The sequence below is a fragment of the Aptenodytes patagonicus genome, chromosome 3 (assembly GCF_965638725.1).
Source record: "Aptenodytes patagonicus chromosome 3, bAptPat1.pri.cur, whole genome shotgun sequence".
In the NCBI taxonomy this organism is placed as follows: Eukaryota; Metazoa; Chordata; class Aves; order Sphenisciformes; family Spheniscidae; genus Aptenodytes; species Aptenodytes patagonicus.
In genome coordinates, this window is record NC_134951.1 from 24,650,544 (window position 1) to 24,676,230 (window position 25,687).

The 25,687-nt window shown below is 40.9% G+C and overlaps 1 protein-coding gene across 6 annotated transcripts in view; it reads left to right on the forward strand.

Annotated features, from left to right (window-relative positions):
- The first annotated feature begins 2,268 nt into the window (after window positions 1-2,268).
- ARHGEF10 (Rho guanine nucleotide exchange factor 10) overlaps window positions 2,269-25,687 on the forward strand; it is a 127,037-nt gene continuing 103,618 nt past the window's right edge. For all 6 annotated transcript variants that reach the window (XM_076332892.1, XM_076332894.1, XM_076332895.1 and 3 more), the window contains exons 1-2: window positions 2,269-2,322; window positions 17,040-17,115. In XM_076332892.1, coding sequence (XP_076189007.1) covers window positions 17,079-17,115 — 37 coding nt within the window. In that variant the 5' untranslated portion in view covers window positions 2,269-2,322; window positions 17,040-17,078. The remainder of the gene's footprint in view (window positions 2,323-17,039; window positions 17,116-25,687) is intronic.

Here is a 25,687-nt window from a genome sequence, read left to right on the forward strand (position 1 = left end):
AGAAAAAAGGGGATCCCTTCTCCACAGCACTGCGTCGCATGGGGCCAGGACACTGCTCAGTGTCCACAGTGTCCTTAAGATGCCCATTACATGGACTGGAGCAGATGTGTCATCTAGGGTAGCTTGGAGGTGAGAGGTATCTTTGCTGAAGCCTCAGTAAGCAGCAATGAGAGTAAGTAAATTCTGGTGAGGTCTCATTGTACATGAATCGCCAGTAAAACCAATTTGAATGTCATCATCTTAGGACCTGGTTATGAAAAGCATCATGTTAACTCTGGAGACAGCCATTATCTGTACTCTAATTATCGACAACTAATTATGGATAAATAATGAATTGGTGATTGCAATGGTAAGATTATGACTGCTAATAAGATGTTGCCTTACAAAACAGTAGGAAGAGTGGAAGTTATTTTGGAAGTTAGTTTTGCTTTTTTGTAAGTTGATCTGCTACAGCTGGATTTGTCCAACAACGTTTCCCCAGTGACTTCTTATTGGAATTAGAGAAGGATATTAAAGTGTGGTCACCGGAATCAAAGAAGTGGTTCTCAAAGATCAAAAGGGTTCCGAAAAGGACTACAGGAAGGATTTGAAGTTAAGTTGAAATTAATGCACATGGATAATGAGTTGGCTGCCAAAAGGAGAAAGATATTGCTAGTAAATGATATTTTTAATCATGGAATTGAGCTAGTTGCACTTAGTCTAGATACGTGTCTGTTCTTTAACGTGGCCTCTAATGATAAGCAGTTGTTAAACAGTTTGCCAAAGACTGATTCCCTGCCATTTCAGCTCCTGAAATGATAGCTGGATGTGAGTGAAGTGCAACATATTTAAAAAATTACAGAAACAACAGGATAAAGTGGTCTCTCTGCTGGAAGCCGAACTGAATGCCATAATGGTATTCCTGTCCGTAACCTTTACATATGGCCCGATTTTCTCTTCCCGCTTTCTTTCTTACGTAGACCCTGTAGAGCTATGTGAGAACTATTTTTAAGCTTACACTGTGATGAATTGCATTGAAAAAGAAACAACTTTGTGAAAACGGAAACATTTTTGAAAGTAATACTCTTAAATCTTTAATTTGTAATACAGGTTGTATGAACCCACACGAAGACATGGGATGGCTGTGAATGTGAGTTGTTAAACTATAGACAAATGAAAAATGTAGGAAAAAAAGGTAGATTTAATCAAATGTCTTTTGAAATGCCACAATTTTCTACTAACATTTTCATGTAATGATAATGAATTTACTATATCTGGGTGTATTTCATTACTGGCTGTGGCATGAATGCACTTAAATAGGCAAGGATCACTGCTGGGTGATGTATGGGTCTTTGAACAGCATTTAGCTTGACGTTTTCATACTTAAAAGTGGTCCAAAGATTTTAAATAATATTTAGCAATATTACATAGTTGTAATTGATATCAAGGACTTATAATGTACTTAAAAGCATTTATCCGAATCGTATTCACGTGAACGTACGAGTGGCTGACATTACTTTCAGGATCAGCATTACGGGCTTGTGTGACACCGGCTTTGAGTGACTGTGTGGTTGACTTGGTCGGCACTTGGTCTGCAGTGATGCTCGCTGCGCGGAAAGTCACATGAGAAGGTTGAGAAAAGAGCGCAGATCTAAAGATTAGGGGTGCGGTGCCAGCACCTTTAGAAAACCTTTAATTTTTAAAACTATTACAGAGTTCCAACTGATCAATGAGATTACACCCCAAAATAGCTACCGTGGCCTAGTGTGCATCCTAGCATGCTCACGGGCTATTCCTGAGAATGAGGCTGAGGGGAAAAAAGTTCGGTTCCTCACGCGTAGGCCCAGTTCTCCAGTCCTGGGACTGGCTGGCCTCCCGCTCTCCTGCACCGGGCAGCCCCGCTCTTCGCCCGTTACACCGACGACCCCCCACATCATCCCCCCCAACCGGCAACTGCAGCGCCCGGCCTCCCTCTCGCTGCCTACCGCCAGCAGGTGCCCCTTGGGGGGGGGGGGCGGGCGGGCAGCGGGCCGGCCTCCCGCCCCGCCGGCGGTATCACGTGCGGCGGCAGGAATGCGGCGGGGTCCGCGGGGGGGGACACGACGACTGCCCGCCGCCACCACCCGCCCCGCCCCGTCGCGACCGGCGGGCGGCTGCGCCAACTGGGAGGCGGCGGGGCCTCGCGCTGCCCCAATGGCGGCGGGAGCTGCCCGAAAGGCCCGGCAGCGGGCGGGGCGCGGCGGGCCGGGAGCGGCGGCGGCGGCCCCGGGGAGGCGGTAACGGCAGCGGGGGCCGGAGCGGGGCGGGCGGCTTCCCGCCAGCGCTCGGGAGCTCCGCTCGGCGGTGAGTGCGCGCTCCGCGGCAGCTCCCGGGCCGGGGTGTGTGTGTGTTGCGGGGGGCAGGGAGTTGAGTGACGTGTCCGGGGAGCGGGGCAGCCGCCAGAGCCCCGGCTGAGCGGAGCGGAGCGGGCCGGGCGGCGGCCTCAGAGCTCTTGGCGGCGGCGCTGGCCGCGGCGGAGGAGGTGGGTGTTCCCTCCGCGGCTGGCGGGGCCGCGGGCGGCTGCGGCCGGCGGGGAGCGCCGGGGTCTCGCTGAGGTGTTAGTAACGGAAAATTTCGTCCTTCGAGGCAGGGCTCGGTGTTCCGTGTGGAGACACCGCTCCTCATCCGGCAGCTGTCCCCCTGCTTCCCGCCGCCGTCCCCGGGGCGCTGGGGGTGCCTCGCTGGGGCTGCGGGGAGCCCGCGGGTGGCAGCTGGGAATCTGAGCCCGCCTCGGTGGGGGAGACGAAAACCCAATTTTCTTTTAAATGTGTTATTAAATACGTTTTGCCACTGTAACGCGGCTTGGCGAGTTACTGAAGCGAGGGTGCAGGGGATCGTTAATAAAGGCATTTAGTTCTTTTCCAAACTTCGAGCTCTTGATCTTTGGTGAAGTTTCTTTCTCAAGGTTTTCGCTGGGGTTTTTGCTCGCGTGTGCACCTCTTGGTGTTCTTCGGCATCGGGAGCTGCCCGGCTCCAGCTTCCCTCGCCTTTTAATCAGGTACAGCCAAGGCTATTGAAAATCCAAACTCCTAGGGGGACTTGAGTTTCCTTCCTTCCTTCCCCCTTCTTCAAAAATGTGTTCAACACCAGCTTTGTAGTTGGCACGTGGAATTAAATTGGCTTTCTTGAAACAGGGAAAAAATACTTTGGCACAATAACAGCTGTCCATTTCTGTATTTTTTTTTCCAAAGGAGGTTTTAAAATTGTCTTTGGTTTCTTTATAGTTAACACTTTAATTATTGGAGGAGTTACATAGTTGCTTGCGGTGATCCCAGACCATGTAGTTACTTTTGAAAGATACCCTGTTCTTACAGGGTAAGGCAAGAACAGCTTTAAAAGATGGGCCAGTCATTCACCTGGGCGAGAGAGTGAGCTTTGTCAGTAGGCAATATCAGGTGTTTGGAAAGACAGCTATTAATAATTTGCCCATAGCAAAGGCTTATTTTAAAGGCCTTTAAGGTGGTGTTTGTATTTTTGACCAAAAAGATTTTATCCATCCTAAATTCTGTCCTCTTTCATTCAAGTATTTGTTCAATCCTTCTTTTTTTTCCCCAAAGCTACTAAGGTCATGGCTTTTATCTTGTGCTAGCAGGTTTGAAGTTGATTAATTGCAGTGTAAAAAGTATCTTCTTTTTTTCAGTTGTGCAATTTAACTGTTACCATAAAAAGGTATAGATTTTTTTTTTTTGCATGAGTCAGGAAACAAGAAAGATTGACTGTTTAAAAACTGTCTCATGCTGAATAAATACAGTGAGGATATACCAATGTATGTTAGTTTGTGACTATTGTAAAGAAAATAAATGTTTTCCCAAAGCCTTTACTGTGCTTAATGGACCCCAATGAGCAATCTGTTCTGCAGTAGAAATGATGTTATATTTTTTAAATTTTCTGTTGGTGCTCAGGAGACAGATTTATTGCCTGAACATGGGACATGTTGGGCGCCTACAATTGCAAGCCCATTATTCAGGCAGGGGTTCTGGCTGTTCAGCTGTTTTCTTCAATGGGCCCTTCATTCTTTTCACTTGGGTGATCTGTTTGATCTTGATAATCTGTCTGACTTGCTTTGTTTAATCCATCTTGTCTTTTTTTTTTTCCACCCTCGGGCTCAGTAGCCCATGAAGTAGTTACATGTGTTTATCTGGTTATGAACAGTAGTTCTTTAGACACCACCTTGAAATCTGATATTTCTGAAGGCTTTACAGTGAGATTTCAAGACTTTCATAATATAGTCTACGGATTTCTTAGCTTACCTGTGGTGTTGTATGTGAGATGTGACCTACTACATGAGTGGCGACAGGTGTCTTGTGATGGAACAGGCACTGGGTGTCCAGTGTGTGGGGCTTTTGTGGCTGATACCCACAGGTGGATGTGGTGGGAGAAAGGACCGTGGAGGCAGATAGATGCTTGAGGAACGTGCTGTCCATCAGCTCCTGCTGAGTGCCAGGACCTGGCAGGATCCTCTGGGTTTGGGATTCGGGAGTCCATACACCACAAGATATGGAGAGAAGTCATAATGCTGCGTGATGGGTGTGTGCAGGTTGGCATCGCAGCTCTGAGACATTGAGACCAAATGTGCAAGTCTTGTGCTATTCGCTTTGACAGGTCAGTGGTGAGCACACCAAAGTACTGAAGAGGCAGTTGCCTCCCTCCATGCCCATGTACAGCAGCCCTCTTCTGACCAGCAGCTGTGGTTACTCTCAGCAGATAGGATATGGTTTTGCTCATCAGTAGACTGTGACAGTCCTTTCCCAGAGTAGAATACTGTGAAACAAGCTTTAACGTTTATTGAGATTAACTTAAAAAACCCACAGTATTACATAAATAGTATTCAGATTCTCATTTTTATTGTGATTGAAATCAAGGGTCTAGGTACCTCAGCATCTTGTTTTTTTTTTCTTCTAGCCCAGTAACTTCAGTGGAAGTGTGCTGACTTACACCGGATTGAAATACTAAGTCTAAACACTTACTTTAGTCATATGTCGAATATAAAAGGTTCTGATTTTCCTAAACCTAGTAGCTGTATAGCATGTCTTCAAGATTTCCAGAATCCGAACTTCGTAAGTTACAGCCTTAGTTTTGAGTAGGCTGAATTTTTATTGTTAGACATCACAGCTTTTTTAAAATGCTTTTGGAGTTTTTTAATGTCTTTCAGTCTATTTCAGTTGCTCTTTTTAATGAAGCTTTTTCTTTCTTTCTTTGTTTTCTTGGTTATCATTTTATATGTATAAAGTCTTGTACTGTTTTGTTGGGTTTTTTTTTTCCCTTTTTGCCAGGACACTACCACTTACTGCTGGGCGGGGTGTTGTCTTTTGTTTTCCATTTCTTTTACAATTGAGCGTATTTAGTCTCAGTATTAATACATTCGATATGAAGAAATCAAAACACCAGAGTTGTTCTTAAGTTGATTCTGAGCTGTTTAGGAGTCCTTGCATAGTTTATAAACATTTGAAGGAAGACATCAAACTTGTCTGAAACCTGAAGGGCTATTGTCAAACTTCATAATTGTTAGTGGAATTTAATGCAACTGGGAATAGTGCTTTACTCATTTGTAAAACAGGAAGTCTATTAACTGCTTCTATTTAAAGTAGAAATTATTTTTAGAATCTGTTGTAGAAAATTTATAAACTTCAGTCTATGTCTGAAGAAGCCAGGAAACAAATTCTGCAATCCAGGAGGAGGAGAAGTAGTTTTGATTCAGACTTTCAGATTAAAATTTATATATCTCAACTGAGAGCTGCAGTCAGTTTATTTGTGCATCTGTAATACTACACTGCTTTCAGTTTTTTATGTGATGGAGAAATGAGCAGTGTGTAGAACTTACTTTCCTCATCTTTACATATGTGGGATAGTAATTTTCTTTCTGCTGCTGTAAAGTGACTTCTGTTTCACTTTTTGCTTTTTCTTTAATTATGTCTTTCCATTTTACAGTTTTAGTTTAGAACTGTAGAAGGGATCTCATGGGGAATTGTATTATGGCCTCTAAATTTAAAGGCGTTTTTTGAAACTGTTTTTCTGTAAGTTCAGCTTCCTGATGGCTTTTTGAGCCATGAGTGCATTTCTGTACTATCCTTGGATGCTTCTTGTGGAATATCTGTTGCAGCAGTTGTCCCTTAGAGAAACTTCCTTTGGAGTTACAGTGTTAAATTAAACGCTGTGAATGCAATTGTCAAGTGCATCTTCCTTTCTGAACATTTTGTATGTTATAAATAAAATAAATGAGGCTTAGTTGATAGTGGTATGAATTAGTCTTTCATTTTGTATATATTCTACAAAATGAGTAAGGCATTTTCATATCCAAGACCTTCTTTTGTTAAAATCAGCATTCATTACGGATATTTTTTTCCACTCCTGTTCCTGTTCGTACAAAGTCTTTCCTGTTACTACATCTGTTAGTGGAAAATTAATATTGGTAAATTCGTTTCTGAATCTACAAGTAGTCTGAAGAGTGGAAAAGCTGAAAGCCTGGGTGCTTGGAAATCATCAGGGATTCATAAACCGAAGCCTGAGAATTACTTAGGGAGACTGCATGCATGTTATGAGGGAGAGGTGCTCTTTATGATGAGGAAGCGAGGTACGTGAGCAAGATAAACCAAAATTCTTATCATGGACCTATACAACTGTGTCTTAATACTCTTTCTGTTTTCACATCTTTCTCAGTAATGTCATTGTGTGCATATGTGGTTTGCAGAGAGCAGAATCTTAGGACTCAAGGTCTGTCACATATCCGTGGAAGGGAATTGCTGCATTGTTAGCATCTTTTGAGATTTAAATCACTTGGACATTTTCTTACAGTAAAGAATCTGAGTTTTAGTTGCACCAAAATACTTCAGATTATTTTGAAACCAGGGATATGTAGAAGTACAACTTGTTTTTAAGGGAATGATGACAAGTAATGCTAAACAAGATTTGAAAAATATGTTTTCAAACTTGTGTTTTTAGATCAAAAACTTGATTCATATTTTATTCTGAATTGCCTGAATCAGCAAGACTGTGGGAAGCGATGCATAACTGCACAACATTGATTCATGTCCTACATGTTCGCTGCTCAGTCAGGAAGCCTGAAGCTTAATGTCAAATGCGTGGGTGAAGCAGTTAACCAGAGCAAAATAAATTGTTCTACTTACGTGGTGCTGAATAGGGGCATTATCTTGGGAAAATCTGTTTCAGTGACTTACTGTACTGTACAATACTTGTTACTTGGGACTGAACCATGAATACAAACTATGGGGATCCAAGCTCAAGGTCAAACACTCATTCTCATCTCTGTTCTGTAATCTCTTCTAGAAATGCTTTCAAAAAGATTGCAGAAATCATATGAATATTTGTTTTTTCCTTAGAGATACAGAATATACATCTCATAAATTTCAAGAAAGGGGATAAACATTATTTCCTCATCTGTAAAATGGGATCCTAAGTTATTGAGAAGTAAACAGCAATATCTAGAGCTCCTGCTAGGACCACAGTGAGGCTTGAGCTTACAGCTCTTGACTTTATATTTTTCACCATTTTAAAGCATTTGGTGTCACATACTCAGTGTTCTTTTAGAATTTTATACATAATATTCATTGTTGTTGCAAACCATGGACTGACTAATTTGAGCCTTAAAAACGTCACTTTTGAACTATAGAAGCTGGAGAAGGAAGAGGTCTACTTGATCATTTCCAAATCAAGGAAAGAGCGAAGACTGCTGATGTTAGGACTAGATGCAGAACTTACACGTCCACGGGAAACTGCCTTCCATTATACATATTTTGAAGATGAGGGCTGTTCCGTGCAGGCACTATTGCTATTTTTCTTTCTTACTTTAATTGACATTTTAACGGCTGCATTACCTGATTTCTGATTTATTTGAATAATATTTTGGTGTTATAAAAAACAAATCAATGAAGTTTGTGTTATTTTTCTAGAGCATGCATTATGACTAATTTATGATTAGAAATGTATTTCCATATTGTACTCCAAATAGTTTTTTTAGAAACACAGGAATAAGAGTCTGTATTTATATTCTTAATAACTTTATTCATCAGGTGAAATAAATTTGTTCATTTGGACACTTTTGTAATGATCAGATGTGATTCATTGTCTGTAATGGGTTGTCCTTGATGGGAAACAGTATGGTTACGTTTCCAAGGACAGTAGTACCCAAAACCTGAAAATGTTTAGGAAAAGGGTCTCTGTCAGGACTAGGTTTGCAGAAAGCGGTAAGAACTGAATCTTCAGTTCAGTGTATCATTTCACTTGTACAATTGGAAAGAGCTTCTGATGGAAATTTTCATCAATTGTCATTAGTATCTTGAAAGACAACCTATGCTTTGTAAAACTAGGACTCATGGATTTAATGCAAGTTTGACCAGGACTTTCTGCTTTTGGGATGGATGTGCAGATTAAGTATAGTTGGAGGGGAAAAAAATGCTTTATTGACTTCATCCGTAAAAAATTTCCCCCCGCCCCCCCTTTTTTTTCTTTTTTTGGAAGCTAAGATTCTTGTGTAATTTTTTTTTTTTTTTTTTTTTTTTTTGGAAGCCAAGAACTTTATTTGCTGGGGAATCAAAATAGTTTTCAGGAGTGGGCATCTTCCCTGTGACAAAAATACTGTATTTTACATGTGAGGCTGATCAGAATTACTAGAGTAAGTGACTATTTTGGTGCACTTTTTTATAAAAAACATTTATAAAGTCTCTGCATAATAATTGTAATTACATATGTATTAAAATAATATGTATGCAACTAAACCATACATAGGTTTACATCACAACTGAAGTGTTATGCAGTATGCAAGCATCTTCTCTGACTTAAAAATAGAAATCTTCCTGAGGATGTTTCCAATTAAGGTAATAGTTGATCTCCAATATTGGAAGGGACTAATTTGGATTAAGTTTAAAAGAGGAAATTTCAGAAATAAGATTACTTTTCCAGATGACATTACTTGATTGCAATCAAATTTAGAGCAAATTAAGAAAAATGCTTAGTATTCATATTTTTTTATTTTGCCTGTGCGTGTAACGTGGAAGACCATGATCTTGAACCAGCAACACAGTCCTCTAGTTTGTGTGGTACAAAACAACAACAACAAAAAATCAGTCCTGACTAAAAGTATGTGATTCCAGCAGTCACTTTTAATTCTTCGGATGCTTGTGATTGTTATGGTACACTCGACCGCCAGGATGGCCTCCAAAACCCGGGATTATGCCCCTCTTCTTCCTTTGGGTATTCAAACAGTTGCCAGCACAAAAGGCAGGAGCAAAGGCTTATTTACTAGAAGTCAGGTGCCCTATGTGCATGTTTGGGAACCTGTTCCCTTCCTTGGTTTCAGTAACTTTTTACTGATGCTCTCTCTCATTCCTTAAATATTTGTAGGTCTCAGCTTTCCCATCTGTAAATTAAGTATAGTACTACTGAGCTTAATAAAATCATATGTTCGTGTTGGGTTCAGCGAGGTCTTTTGCAGAATGTCATTATGATCTGAGTGGGTGTACTACTAGATGGGTGAAAAACTGGTGGGATGGTTGGGTTTAGAGGTGGCTAGTTGGTTATAACTTACCTGGAGGCTGGTAACCAGTGGAGTGCCCCAGCTGTCTGTTGTAGGACGTGTCCTGTTTAATGTTATGCATGACTTGGAAGGTGACCAGCCATTGCTCATGAAGTTAGCAGATGATGCCAAACTGGGGGAAGGGGTGAGCAGTGGATGTGCTTGAGGTCAGGGCTGTCATTCAGAAGGACCTGAGCAGGTTGGAGGACCTAGCTGGCAGGGACTTTGTGAAATTCAGCAAGGATGAGGGCAAGGTTGTACATGTGGGAAGGAAGAGCTCCTTCAAAGGGAAGGGTTCCCCTTCACTCAGCACTTGGCAGACTACACCTGGAGCATTGCATCCAGCTTTATGTCCACACCCCACTCCGGCCCAGTACAAGAAAGATGTGGAATAAACTGGAGCAAGTTCAGCACGAGGCCACCACGATGTCAGGGAGCTGTAGCACTCCCCTGGAGGAGAGGCTGAGGGAGCTGGGCTTGTTTAGCCTGGAGATGAGATGCTTTATGGGGGCCTAATGGTAGCCTGCCCCCACCTGCCATCAGGTTATCAAGAAGATGGCAGGACATCAGGCAATGGTCATAAACTGAAGTAAGGGTGGTTCTAACTAGATATAAGGGCAATGCTTTTCTCTAGGAGGACAACCAAGCAGGAGAACAGGTTGTCTGGCAAGGTTGTGCGGTCTCTGTCTTTGGAGGTTTTCAGGATCCCAGTAGATAAAGCAGCCTGGTCTCACCTGATAGCTGACCTAGCTTTGAGCAGCAGGTTGGACTACATGACTTCCTAAAGTACGTGCCAACCTGACTGAGTCTATGAATCAGTGATTCTGTATTTTGCCTTGCAATAATAATCTGTCCTTAGAGGGGAAGAATATAAATATCAAAAAATCCATAGTGCTTTCTGTTTGCATTGTGGATAGGAGCCCTCAGACAAATCTGCAAATGCAGTCTTTGCTTTCTTCCTCTTTTCCTCTCCTGCAGGAGATGATGTACTGGGCAGGAATCTGCTCTAGGTGAAGAAATATAAATAATACCCTTTAAAAAGGAGGATCAGAATACCAATCTTCAGCCACGTTCTCAGGGTGTCCCTGTAGACTGCTGCTTCTTCAGGGCTTGCTGCCATGTTGTTCTCTAGCTTTTAGCAGGATGCTGCTTGGTGCAAGAAAGGGTGGCAGAAAAAGAAGCGAAGTAGCTTTTGGGGAAGTGGATTCTGCATGCAGTCTGAAAAATGTGCATCTGTGTGGATCTGACCTTGTTTGCATTGCAGCTGGTAATAGAATTTCCCCTGATTTAACTGAGCCAAGAACTGGGCTTCATATTTATTTTCTACTGGAACCTATGCAGTTCTTTATTATTCCATTGCTTATGATTTAGGTGATAAATTTAAGAATAAAATTAGTACAGTACAGAACTGTTAGCTATTAATAAAAACAAATATACATTAAAAGAAATAATGATCGAGTCGATACAGCCTTCTTCTAGGGCTTACAGTATGTGATGATAAGCTGTCATAATATAAATGCCTGCTTCATTTACACCCACTGTAGTATAAAAACATCTCTTTAAAAAAAAAAGTCTACTGTCTGTGTTTCTTAGGAATAGTCTTGTATGGAGAAAAAATTGTGCTATCAGTTTTTATTTTTTCTGTGTTACAGAGCCATCTTGAGGTACTTGGAACGTTAATTTCCTTTTTTTTTTCCTTCTGCATTCTTTTTTTCTCCTTGCTTCTCTGCACTCTCAAAAGAGTCTATATATCAAATTTCAGCAAGATTTACTTCCCAGCAGGAGTTCTGTAGTTATAGGTGGAAGAAGACTCAATTGGGCATTACACAGCAATATTCAGTAAGTGATGTGGACACAAGAGGGTTTTAGACATTCATGGGCTTTCTCTTCACAGGGGTTTTTTTGTGGGTTTTGTTTGGGTTTTGTTTTTTTAAATTTAATTTTTAGGCTTTCAGGCTTTCTCAGAGAAGTTGCTTTGCAGCTTGCCTGCCTATGCTTTCTCCGTGAGTCACAGTTCCTTGGAAATCAATCTCCTCGTTTCATCTTTTCTGTTTTCTCTTAAAAAATGCTCATTGGCTCATTCTTTCTATACTGTTAAGAATGAAGAATCCTGATGTCACTGCAGCTATAGTGCACACTACTTCTTAAAGAGAAGGTACGTCGCCTTTACAGTTCTTAGGGTGGTAGAGCTGGAAAACTTGGCTGCATGTGCCTCTTGGGAGCTCAGTGTATACATACTGTGCCACCAGGTATGAACGCTGTGCTGCCTCGTAGTTTTGGTGGAGTCTGCATCAGTCCTGTTTCTGTTGCCTTCTGACTATTGTATAAGTATATGACTTTTGGAAAATAGTTTTGATGAAGTGGAAATGCAGATGTTCTCAGCTACCTGGATACAAATAGTGATCAACTGGTGGTCTGTTGCTCATCCCACAATTAGAGGAAACTATTGAATGAAATTTGATGCACAGCTGTAGCTGAGAGACCTTCTAGTCCTGGAGGCAGAAGGAGTTACCAGAGGTAATGAGAGGGGAAACTGAGTCACGGAGAGGAACACCAGCTTTCTTCTATAGTCTTTGGACAAGTAGAAAGATGCTTTTGTTTTCTTTGCTAAAACTGCCATTTGCCGTGGAGTCAGAATTTCAGTCTCACGGATGCCAGGCCACTGGCCTTTATTGTAGAGGTGTTAGTGCTCTGAGATTGTAAGGTCTGCTGTGGGACACTGCAGACTCCTACTTCCTTCCGTACCAGCTTTCACGGTTGAAGGTGAGCACTCTTGGTGGAAAATTTGAACTAATAGAATACAGTATTTCAGTTGGAAGGGACCTACAACAATCATCTAGTCCAACTGCTTGACCACTTTGGGGCTTACCAAAAGTTGAAGCATGTTATTAAGGGCATGGTCCAAATGCCTCTTAAATACTGACAGGCTTGGGGCATCGACCACCTCTCTAGGAAGCCTGTTCCAGTGCTTGACCACCCTCTCGGTAAAGAAATGCTTCCTCATGTCCAGTCTAAACCTCCCCTGGTGCAGCTTTGAACCATTCCCATGCGTCCGGTCGCTGGATCCCAGGGAGAAGAGATCAGCACCTCCCTCTCTGCTTCCCCTCCTCAGGAAGCTGTAGAGAGCAATGAGGTTGCCCCTCAGCCTCCTTCTCTCCAAACTAGACAAACCCAGAGTCCTTAGCCGCTCCTCATAGGACATGCCTTCCAGCCCTCTGGGAATAAGTGCTGGGAGCTGCATTTGGGGATCATTTCACACTCGGACGGTTCTGTTTTCTGGTGCAAGTGCCATTTGAGATCTGACTGCTTCCACTGCGTGGAACTTCTCTGTCTGAGAAACATCGCTCAGGAACATCTGATTTTGATGTGGTATTTTAATTACATTTTCTTCTTCTTAAATATTAATTTAAAAATTGTAAATCATTACAGACTTGGTGAGGGCTAAATATATTGCAATATATTAAGGGATCTGAATTTTTTCTTTCAAAATACATGCATTTAACATGGTTATTGCTGATTTTCAAAGACAAACTTACAAAGTTGCTAGCTAAACTGCTGGAATAAAAACATGCTGCCCTGCTACAAATCAGTTTTTTTAACAGCAGTAGTCTCTTAGGCTCAGAATATTTTCTTCACGTGGGTTTGCTCAGATAGATTGGTTCAATGACTAACCCGTTATAAGCAGACAATTAAACTGGGAACTTGCAAAGTTGGAAAGCTGTCTTTCCTCTTCCAGTCTGTAAATATGAATAAGAGCTGCCTGTTCCTCCTAACAGTTTGACAGGAAGGGACCAGGTGAAAACATCAGGAAGCAGACAGGGGAAGTGAGGACCAGTCTTTTGGCCAGAATGGGTCACCTGCCTTTCATCAAAGTGTCTGGGTGCTCCTTGGCCTCTCTCCCAGCATCTGCTGTATGTTGGGTACACATGGGAAATGTGGGGGAAGAGATGGAAAGGAGGCAATCTGTAGACCACCACCGTGGTCCACACTACCCGCTGCTCTTTACCCTCAGGTTTACCCTCACCTGAAGGAAAGAAGGTGATGAGCACTGAGTCAGGTGAATTGTCGGGCAGCTGGAAGCCAATGGGAGATCTAAACCTTTGGGGTAGGTAACTTAGAGAGCTGCTTTCTGTCCCTGTGTTTCTGTGATTGCTGTGGAGCCTGGAAAGGAGTGGTTTGAGTCATTAACTAGAGGTTATACTGTGTTTGAGAAATCAATTTTATAGGGAAAAAAAGATCCGTATTTTGATAACCTTTGTGTCATGTCCAGTACGTCAGGGCAGTTGTTCAATTATGCAGATTCATAATTTCATAATGCAATACACATGAATATAATAGCTCATGTGTTTCATATTTAATAGGTTATTTTTTTCCAATTGGAATTTTTAAATACCTTTGGAATGAAATTTTGGTATTCTGTGTCTTAAAAGCACATAGTTGTTCAGTTTCTTAAATAACTTTATGTTAAACTAAATAACATATGCCTAGTGGTCACGGTGTTGCATCTGGAATACAGCGTTCAGTGTGGGGCCCAGTACAAGTGAGGGACAGGCGAACTGGAGCGAGTCCAGTGAAGGCCACTGCCGTGGTTGGGGGTGGGAACTGGGTTTGTGTCGTTTTGAGAAGAAAGGACTGAGGAGGATTGAATTGCAGTCCTCTGTTCCCTAAGGCGGGGTTGGAAAGAAGACGGAGCCAGGCTTTTTTCAGAGGTGCACAGCAGGAGAATGAGAGGCAATGACCGCAAGCTGCTGCGAGGGTAATTCCAGTTGGACATAAGGGAAAAACTCTTCTTGGTGTGGCTGGTTAAGCACAGGAGCAGGCTGCCCTGGGAGGTGGTGAAACCTTCACCTTTCCGGGGGGGGGGGGGGGGGGGGGGGTTCAGAACTTGGGTGGAAAAGGCCCGTAGCAACCTGATCTAATTTTGAAGACACCTGTCCTGAGTGTATGAGAGAACATTCAGAGGTCTCTTTCAGCTTAATTTGAGCTGTGATTTCCATGATTATTGTTTGAATGCACCTGTATAGTTGTGTGTTGCGTAATTTTTAGCAGCAGAATCAATGGGGAAACCACTTGAGCTACAAACGCAAACTGTGCTGTATGCTGCTAGCTGAATTAAATCATCTGGCTTAATCTTGATTTAAACATCTTTGACTTGAGTTAGTTCCCCTGCCTCTCAATAGAAGAGTGAAAAACTTCTCTTTGAAATATGGTGCTGTTAGAGATCGTTCCATGAACATGCAGTCTACTACATAAAATGGCAAATATTTTATTTTTATTGAGGGTATTACTGGAATGTACAATACACAAGCTCTCTTTGCTGCTGCAATGTTTTTCTCAGCATCTAAAAAGTAGAGAAAAATCTGTGGAACTTCAAGATGAATTAACGCAATATAAAAGTCAACCCCTAAGGCATTCTTAAGTGAGAAAGTGTATCTTTCTTCTTGTGAATAACTGCACTGTTCAGACGGGAGCAAGCAGGTCAGTGGCTAGGACTCTTAACACTGGGTCTGTGTCCTTCTTCGACACAATTCTTGTATAATTCGAAGCGTGTCACTGTGAGCTAGATCAAACCAGAAAACAAGCTCAGCTCTGCGTGTTAATTGTTAGTATTTGCTTGTGAGGAAGAAACTGATTTTTAAAATCCTTGTTGAAGTTAACTTCCACAGGTGTTTAAAAACTTGCATCATACGTTTAAATTAAAAAAATATTCTGAAGGCCTTTTAGCTACTCTCTCAAAGATGTATTTGGAAGAGGAGCTGAGACTAACTTTCAGAGGTTTGCTGGTTATTGTATGTTTCTCACTTGAAAATCTATGTTACAGTGATGATTCAACTTTAAAAGAATAAAGAAAAATAGCCTTTTCTTCAAACCATATGTTTTCCTCATTTTGGCTGACAATTTTGGTGTGGCAAGATGCATTCCAGACATTTGTAAACAGGAACACGCCTTTGAGCTCTGCAGATATAAATTGTAGAGAGAGGCTTTAGAAGGGACGCTGTACAGTGAAAGCACATAATGGAATATTTTGTGTGTTATAGACAGATGTATATGTGTATGAATCCTTTCTGAGCCTTGGCTCTGAAGCTACTTGGTTTTGTCTAGGACTTCATTAAGAATTACCAAAGCTTAAGAAAATTTAAAAGGGAATTTTGTATGCTTAGAAAATGCAAGTTGTTATGAATTGTCTCATCATATGAGGATCCTGTGCTACCAGAGTTGTTATCCTTCTTGGCACGTCTGTCCTGATGATTTGCCCTTGCATACCTGATGTCAGGGAGGTAAATTGCCTGGTACCTCCTAAGGTTGGATCCTTTTCTGAGGCACTCCCTCCCATTCACTGCCACCTCTTCTGTAAGTGGCAACTGATTTGACCTCTGTATCCCGTTTCATTCGGTTTATTATTTCTCCACTGTACCTTGAATTTCACTATCTCCTTCAACTTACTCTTTTCATACTTCAGCTATGGAGAGTTTCCAAGGGCTTGAGCTGTTTTGTATGCTGTTGCAAGCAGAAACAGTAGCTTCTTGAGATTAACATCTATGGGCTACTCAAGAGTAGGACAGAAAATTTAGCATTGGCTCTTCGACTGTCTTCTGTGGCTTTTGGAAAGTTACTTTTCCTCCTCAGCCTTGTTCTGAAATCTTTCTTTTTCATGTGCTGTCTTTTGAGTTAGAATGAAAATGGGTTTGGGGCAGTGTGTGTGCATTGCTCAGCACAACAGGTCCAGTTCGTCCTTCCAGATGATACTGGAATATCGCTATTAAGTACTGTTACGGGGAAGGAAGGAAAATTTCTCTTGCGGGTTCTGGCCTTTGCTCTCTCCCAGTGTGTATTCAGGACCAAAGTATGGGAATGCTTTGTGGGTTTATTCTTTTCCTTAAAACATGAAACTGATGGCATTTGAGAAAAGAGGAGGAGGAAAGAGAAGGTGCTCAGGAGACTGCTCACTGGTACTTCACTCTCCTCAGGAGAGGTGAAAGTAAAGGGACTCAAGCGGAGCTTTTAAGGTTGCCAAAAAAAAAGAAAAGAAAAGAAGCAGCTGTGTATAAACTGTATAGTTAAAACTTGTGATTTCTGATTGCCAAATGGAGAAAAGCATCACCAAAACTGATGAGCTTCCTAGAATTTTTCTCCCTCTCCCCTTCATGAGATTTTGAAACAGAATATATACTCCAAACAGGCATTGAAATAACATGTTTTAGTAATCTGCTTGTGATTGTCACAGTGGGAGCTGTGGAGTACCAAATAGTTTGAAAACTTCATCTTTCTTCAGCTCGCTTATTGAGATCATTGCAAGAATTGGCTCCAATACTGAGGGCTGTGTACATAAAAAATTTGGACTAGATGTATTTTGAAGCAAGAAGCCAGGCACGTTTCCTCTCTTCCATAATGGTATTAGCTAATAGGTATGAGCTTGGCCAAATTGAAAAGGAGTGTCTCAATATTTGGAAACTATGTTCATCTACAAAACATGTTCCCTTCATTTTTGCAGGGTTTTTCAGTCTGCTAAAGGCGTGGTGGATACACTAGGATGGACACAGAGGAATTCCCTCCCCCACCACCAGAAGGTAATTGAAAGAGTTTGGGGTTTAAAGACAATTTTGTTGTAACAATTTGATTATATTTCCAGAAGTGTTTTTACCTCCCCAACACTCCCTTTCCCCATATCACCTTAAGACTTGGTCCCAGTGGTATTTTCCTGAAACATGAGCTCCTGTCATCTACCCTGTCTTGTTCTTAGACCTTGCTTGCTGGTGTTGCGAGAGCATGATGGGAAGAAACCTGGGGAGCGATTGGTCCTTACAGTCCAAATCTGCAAATATGTGTTTTCTAAGGCAACATTGTGTGGATCGTATCACCGTATCACGCTTTGGCAGCCTCAAGTGTTCATGCATGTGGTGTCCTGTAGAGAAAAAACAAGTGAAGCCTGTGGCATGGGCAGGATATTTGGACCAGTGTCTCAAATGCCTGGACAGATTTGGAGTCTGAATTGAGAGGACAGAGAGGAGTAAGTTGTTTTCTGTTGGGGCATGTGCTGCTTCCACCAAGCATACTTAATCTGGGCAATGTCTGCTGAGGGCTGTAGCTCTGGGACCTTCTGATGCTGCAGTTCTCTAGCCAACATGCATTCCCATGGGAAGCAGAGGGGAAGCATGCACAGCTGAACCTCTGTGTGGTCAGAGCACAGAGATTTATGGAAGAGTATTATGTATGCTGAACTATGGAGCTGGTTCTGTGAAGTTAGCACTTGGTGCCCCTTGCCTGCTGTATGCTGGTAGCCGTATGGCCGCTTGTATAGCTCAGGTTTCAGAGGGCATAAAGATAGGATGTACAAAGACACCGTGTCATTGCCTTCTGCATTTATGTTCTCTGTAAGAGAATATGGCTTTTTTTTTTTCCTGTTTGGCACCTTTGTGTAGTGCTTGATATGTATTTTAAATCTTAAAAGGATTTGGCTTTTGACAGTTGGATGCTGGGAGGTTTCTTAGGAGAAGAATGATATGCCTGTTCTAATCATCCCAAAGCACAAGTTTATGGAGACGTGGGCTATGGACCTGTGGTTGAACCCAGTACAGCTGTTGTTATTTTGGTAAAGTTGCTAGTATAGTTTGTATAGATAGAGGCTTTCCCATAAATTTTTGATCTGTCCCTCATATAGGACATTATTACTTATGGAATTACGCTCTCTTATATACATTGATATATGTATATATTAATGTATGTATATTAATAATATACATTATTGCTTATAGGACATTTTAATTACTGTTCACACAGAACTTACACCTGTATGAAGCCATTTAAGTATGAAAGAGGATTTGTCTTATTTTTGTTCAGCCGTAACTCTTTAGGAATTTGGGAATTGCCATCCTAGATCAAAACTGCTTTCTCTCTAACTTAGACACTGCCACAGATAGAGGTCTGTTACTTAGATACTGCCTAGGAAATTGGGAATGTGAAAGAAGCAGAAAGTTGTGAAATCAGCTTTTAATGGGTTAGATTTCTGGCCAGCATTGTTGACAGTTTTATTTATGCTCTGAGATATCACTGAGGTTGTTGTTGGCAAAAAAGCTTTTCCTGTCCTTGTCCTAATCCATGTGGTCAGGACCCTGAATTTAGCTCTGTTTTGTTTAATGACAGTTACTGTGAAACTGTCTCTATTGGATAGTCCATCTCCAAAGCAATGTAGTGCTGTGGGGGAAGAGTCATCCCTAAGGAATCAATATTTCCACTGAGCAGGGGCTGCCATTTTTCAAAGACAGCTAATAATTGTGGCAACAGCTCCAACTTTGTGCAGCATGTCAGTGTGTAGGATACTCTGACAAAAATTCAGGGTGGCGTAGTTCAGAATTCAGGTTCTTTCTCTGCAAAGCTCTTTGTGACATGTAGAACTACGTGTATCACGTCCTTATTTTCAGACATGTCACTCCTTAATAGGATGGGATTAGGCTTACTTAACATAAATTGAGATTCTGCTCTACCTGATCTTGCGTCAATGGATGCTTTCCCTGTCATCTCAAAAAGCTTTGTCTGAAACTATTGGAACTTGTATATTTTTTTACTTTACCATTGCTAACTCTCTTTAAAAAGCATATTAATAAAAGGAATATCAGTGAAGATAAATTTTAATAATTACACTAAAATACACTTTAGTTCACTTTCTAGATAATCCTCATGAGCCATTTTGCAGGGGGAAAATAAGTTAGAATTTTAGGGCCAAGTACAACTGCAAATACACATAACAATTAAAGGAAGGAAACATACAGGATTTTTTTTGTAATGGTTGAGGGGGTTTTTGGCATGCATATACACTGGCCACCCATGGTGTCTGCTCAGAAGAGATAAGCAGCACTTGCCAGTGCCTTCAGATAGTGGGCGCATGGGTGGGTTACTGTGGCTCGTAGTGAGAATAAGGCTCCTGCTGTGTGCTGGGTGCAGGACCCTTTGAAACATCATAAAAAAAAATATTTTTAGCTTTTGCATAATGATTCAAAAATCCTGAACTGGGGCCACAGTTGAAATCACTTGCTTTTTTTTTTTTTTAAAAGTTCTTGTGACATCATGGGAATCTTTCCTTTTACCTATTTGTTGTCCTAACAAATATAGCTGTAGTGTTGAAAGTTGCATGGGTTCCTTTCCATTTACAGGTGTATACCTTGCACTATAAATCTCAATTTTATTCTTGTCAAGTAGGTTTTCCATGGTTTCAACAAGTAACTTCCACAAATTTATTTGTGACAATCCTAATGTGTACAAAGGGGAAAATAATGGTAAACCTTCATCTTTGTCATGGGGATGTTGTGAGAATGTATATGAAAGCTATGAGATTAAATTCATGTTAAATAATGTCTTTTCATTAGCAATAACTGTCTGAATCTCTCCCTTGTTTAAGTTAAGGTTCAGTTAAGATCACAATAGTAGAACTTTGGAAGATAACATACTTTACCTTTATTTCATTTATTATGCTTATGCAACATACCTGCTCGTAGCTGTTTGGACATTCCATTCATGCATTGTTAATTAGGCAGTGACAAGTCTGTGCTAGTTAATTCCCATACCCCAGAGCAAATTCAAATACTGAGGAACTTTAGAAAAATTAATGCCTGTATGCTTCCTCCTCCGGACTGCTTTAAAAAAAGATTCTTCTTCTAGCCATGATTAAAAATTCCCTAGTGTTTTTCTCTGTATATTTTGGATGAATGTTTGTGTTAGCAGCCAGGGAGCAGTTCGAGGGGGGTAGATGCAAAGGCTTCCTTGGCTAAGAGCATAATCCAAAGAACTCCTTCCAAAATTGACACTTGGGATGATAGTACTAGCTCACGTTCCCTTCTTTAGTGTGTCCGTGCATATGAATTTATGCACAAAGTGCTGGTATTTAAGATTTCATACATAAAAGATTTCCATGGCTATTTTGTGAAATAAAATTGAGGATGATTCGTGTTCTATCAACAAAAAAAATCCTTTTTTAAAAGCTAAGTGAAAATGGCAAATTTTCTCATGGCTGTAAGTTATAATTATGTTTTTAATTGGTTGCTGTAATGGAGTGTCCTTAACCGAACCCATTTAGACAAGAAAAGGATATGCTGTGGACTGCAGACTACGCAGCGAGGAATTAAAAAGCTGGTAATTCTGAGAATCAGGAATCACATCATGCTTCTCCTGTAGAGGAGTCACCTTCACACTGACCAGCTAGGACTGGAGATCGGATGTTTAATGCTAGGGTGGTATTTGTGTGTGATGACCTGTGCTTGTGCTATTACTACTTTATTAGGAGATGTGGTCTCTGGCTGTTTTTCATTTCTTTACTTGAAAAACATCTTAAGATCTTGCAAAGTGGAAGTCCTTTTCTTTAAGTGAGGACTTCAGAGGTGTTTATTGGGGCCTGTTTCAAAAGGAAAACCAGCTTTGATTGCTCGGCAGGATGGATACCTGACAAAGAGCTTCTTGCCCAGGGGAAGCTGGGGGCAGCGTGTAGGCTTCTGGCTTTGCATTTTCATCTCTGAATACGTCTCTCTCTCTCTGTCTCTCTCTCTCTCTGTTTCTGGTACATGGCACTATACCTCATGATTTCTCTGTGAAAACTATTAGAAAACGTTGGGTGTATTTCCTCATACTGAGTATACTTGCCAAAAATTCATCCCAGTTGTCCTACACTGAGTTGCCTTTTACAACAGTTGTAAGACCTAAAATAAACTTAAAGTTCTGTTTTATAATTAGTTGAGTCTATCAAGGTAGGTTAATATATAGTGATGAGATTTGGAGTATGGCTGCATTGCAATACAGTTCTTGAATCGTGAACAGATGATATATTTTGTTTCCTATTTATAGGAAATTAACATATTGTTTATATTAAAATTTTAAAGTGAAATACTGAAATTTCGGTGTTCATACAAGGACACTGCAAGAAAGAATTTGATAGCATAGTCGTCTTATTACTGCCAAATACTCTCTTTACCTGAGAGAGAATCACTTGTAACTCTTCATTTGGGAAGCGTGAGGTTCCCTTAAAGACCAGGTGTAGTGGAGAGCTGGATGTTCACTCATCTACACTACTGTCCCCAGTACCGTGGGTAAAGCTGGGTGAGAAACCTTGTTCTGGTGAAGTTTAGGATCTAAGATGTCCTTCAGTGGGATGAAACTTGTTTTTTTAGACTGAAAACAGACTGAGGATATATCCTAGACACCAATCGTAAAAGCATTTTATACACCTTTTTATACAAATGATTAGCTCTCTAGGGCTGTGAGTCGGATATGTCTTTGTTCCTGATACGGAGAGACATAGAGCAAGGAGGCCAAGGACTTAAATCTGGATATCCTGTATGTGATCGAGTGCTGTGATTGTGTCTTTCCGCGGTTATTTTTTGTCATTTGCCCGCCAGCGCCGGAACACTAAAATAGTTGTAGTTCCTCTGTCCCTGAGAAGGAAGTCTGGCTTGAGTCTGAGGGTAAGAGTGAAGTAGGAACAACTATACTCTCATAACAGTTCCCATTGGGATGTCTTTACATAGTCTAACAAAACAAACTTAGAAAAATTTTTTATCAACCCTAGTAGGGAGCTGCTGGACGGCTGCCGTGTTTCGCTGTAGAGATGACTGTGTTCCTCTGCTAGGGGAACTGGTTTTTATTCTGTGTGCTACATATATTTCTTTCAGATTATTTAGTTACCTTTTGTGCTGTTTAGTGAATGATTTCATAGTTTATTTAGGTTTTAACTGTTTTCATAAGCTAATTTGTGACTGAGAAAAGAAGCCATTAAATTGGGGCTTTTATAATATTGACAAGAAAAGCACTTGTACGTTTTACAATTTAGTTTATAGAAGTGAAGAACACTGGGTGGACATAAGCTTGTATTTTGGACTGAAGTAAAATAAAAAGACGTTACTATGATTGGGGGATTGAAATAAGAGCACTGCTTAAATTAAACTGCAGCTATAAAGGGAGTTGGTCTTGGGCTAAACGGCATTGTTTGTTAGATATCTATTTTCAGCATACAGACAGTTACAAATGATGGTAAAAGGGGAGCCAAGATTTCAGAAGAATGAGAACAGAATATGAATTGTAGTTATGAATGGTCCCTTGTTTTTGAAGCTGGCAGTAGCTTGCTGGTGTCTGACATCCCATCTGTTACAGAACAATTTATTTATTTCTAAAGATCACATTTCTCTCAGTAAATAAAGGAAAATGCATTGTTTAAGGTAAGGATCAATTATTTTGTGTGACAATTCAGACAAGCTGTGTAACAAAGAGTAACAAGAAAATTCCCTTTGCAAAAATGCAGCTACGGTGTCACATGCCACTCCTAATTACGTGGTTTTTCTTCTAGCCAAGTGTATTTGAGCGTTGGGAAAAACAAGAAATAGAAAGAAAATAGATTAATTAAAAACTTTGGTTTTAGCTTCTACAAAGAAAACACAGTTTACATAGATGTAATTATATCTTATTTTGTTTTGAAGTAATCCAGTAAAAGCTTTGCTAGATGTTTATAATGTGTTAAATGGTCAAATGTGATTCACTGTCATAGATTTCGGAGAGGTTGACTTAATTTTGGTAGTATTTGATGTTTTCTTTCTGAATAATAAATTATAGTTGTTTTTTTCTATTCACTCAGCTGCTCTGTAAGGTGACTTTACTGCTGGACTTAACTTGCTAGCTGTGTGCAGGGACAAGGCCCAGACATGTTTATTGAAAAGAGCCGTTGATGATGAAATAAAGGGCTTCCAAGGGGTGGCAGCAAAACTTTATCTTTGGCTTGGGGAAACTAGTACTGTTTGCCTAAAAGACAACCAAATTGTAAAGAAATTTGTACTAATTTTTGGGTATTCTTGCAATGAATATTTCTGTAAGCTAAGTTCTGAAATTTTAATTTCAAACAGTGAGCCAACATATAAGGAGAGGTGTGAATTATTTTTTTCTTTGCTGCTTTTGCCTTTTTCGCACTTGTATCTAGCATTAACTGGTCAGGATAAATTGCTGCTGAATAACTGAGGGATTTTTTTGGTTTTGGGTTTTTTTAATTCCGTTTCACTGATCCCAGTAAATATTTACTAACCATGCTTAAAGCCTCTGTAATGATTCTACTCTAGAGTTTACAGAGATTAACTTTTTTTATACATTGTTAAAATTCTTTTATGTTGTGCATGAGCACGGGTAAAAGCTTGTTTGCATTATGATAAGTTAAATAAAGTGTCTGAATTATTGAATGAAACATTTATTAGGTGCTGCTTGCTTTTGCTGCAGAGAGGAACTGAAACTATGCCTAACAATCTGAGGGAAACATACTTGATAAACATTTTTTAGGGAAAAACCCTCCAACCCTCTATATATGAGGGGTTACCCTCCTCTTATGAGGAGCGGCTGAGGGAACTGGGACTGTTCAGCCTGGAGAAAAGGAGGCTGAGGGGAGACCTCATCGCTCTCTACAACTACCTGAAAGGAGGTTGTAGCGAGGTGGGTGTTGGTCTTTTCTCCGAAGTAACAAGCGATAGGACGAGAGGAAATGGCCTCAAGTTGCGGCAGGGGAGGTTTAGATTGGATGTAAGGAAAAATTTCTTTACTGAAAGAGTGGTGAAACATTGGAAGAGGCTGCCCAGGGAAGTGGTGGAGTCCCCATCCCTGGAGGTATTTAAAAGACGTGTAGATGAGGCGCTTAGGGACATGGTTTAGTGGGCCTGGTGGTGTTGGGTTGACGGTTGGACTCGATGATCTTAAAGGTCTTTTCCAACCTCAATGATTCTATGATTCTATGATTCTATATTCTTTTTTTCCCCTCATTGAACTAATCTTTCCAGGAGATGCGACCTTGTCATAGTTTCATTAAAATGAATACAGAAGATTATTTAGTCTGTCAAAGAAAGGTTGTTGCAGGAATACATCTCATTGTTAAATAGTCTGTTGTTGAGCTCAGTAACTTTGGTTAGGTGAAAGCATGATAGTTCCTGAAAAATCTTTTGTCATGCTGGTACAGGTTTCTCCGGGGGCTGGAAGAAGGACGTGTGTGCTCCTGTGCCATGGGGATGCCCACACTGATGGGCAACTTCCCAGTCTCTGTATTTCCCAGTTCTGTATGTCACAGGGAGAGACAAAGGGAAATCCAGGTGCTGACGCAAAATGTTGCCCCGGGAGCAGTGAATTGGTTCAGTGTAATGCGTCCGGAGGATCTTAGCAGTCGCCTGTATTGCAAAGGAAGTTGGAAGTAAAATTAACTTTGGCTGGGATTGCTCTTTCCCACTTGCGTATCTGATGGTGTGGGGTGATGTTTGCACATGAAGAATGCTTGCCAGCCAAATGCTTAAAAAGACTCTTCATGTTGGAAGAAATTCCTTCCTCACTTCCGTGTGGACGGGCTGAAGCTCTGAATCATGAAGTTTGGTTATGGCAGTTGTCTTCGGCCCATGTTGGGGCCAAGGCAGGGCTTCCTTTCCCCTCAGTGGCTAACGAAAGGAGGTGGTGAGAAGGACTCTGAGGCTGATGGACTGAAAAGTCCCAAGGAAACACCATCGTTGTCCAGCTTAAGCCAGTGTCCACTGAGGTGATAGAATTTCTGGTAGAAGCTGTGTTAAAAGGGTATTGTAAAACAGGATTTCGGAGAGTTCAGTTAGTGAGTCTTGATGTAAGAATTACTGTTTTCATGAGTTTGCTTGAATTCCACAGGTATACTTTTTTTGAGCTATAACAGGACCGTAGTATGTTAGGGCAAAGAAGAGCAAGACACATTAAAACAATTATTAAAACAAATGCTAAGAAAGGGGATGCTATAAAACTCCCTCTCCATTAGCTGCTGGGATAATGGATTTGTCAAACTTTGCATATATTAAACTTTGTTTACAAATCAGTCTATCTGTATAGTGCTCTGTAGGCTGGGCGAAGGGGTAACAACAGAAATGAGTAGGTGAGAAGCCAGCTGAAATCCAAAATATTTCCAGTATTGTCCTGGATTTACAGGACATAACCATTCTATTCTAGTCTATAAATTTTTCTGTAGTAAAAGATGCTGTAAATTGCTGTAAAAGTTTATTTCTAGATTGTTTCCTTGTTCAGAATACATTGAGGAGAAAACACAAATAGTTAAATCTAAGTTATTTTTAAGTGTGTGAACAGGGTGCACGCAGTGCTCTGGGAGTGTTACATGGAGACTGTTAC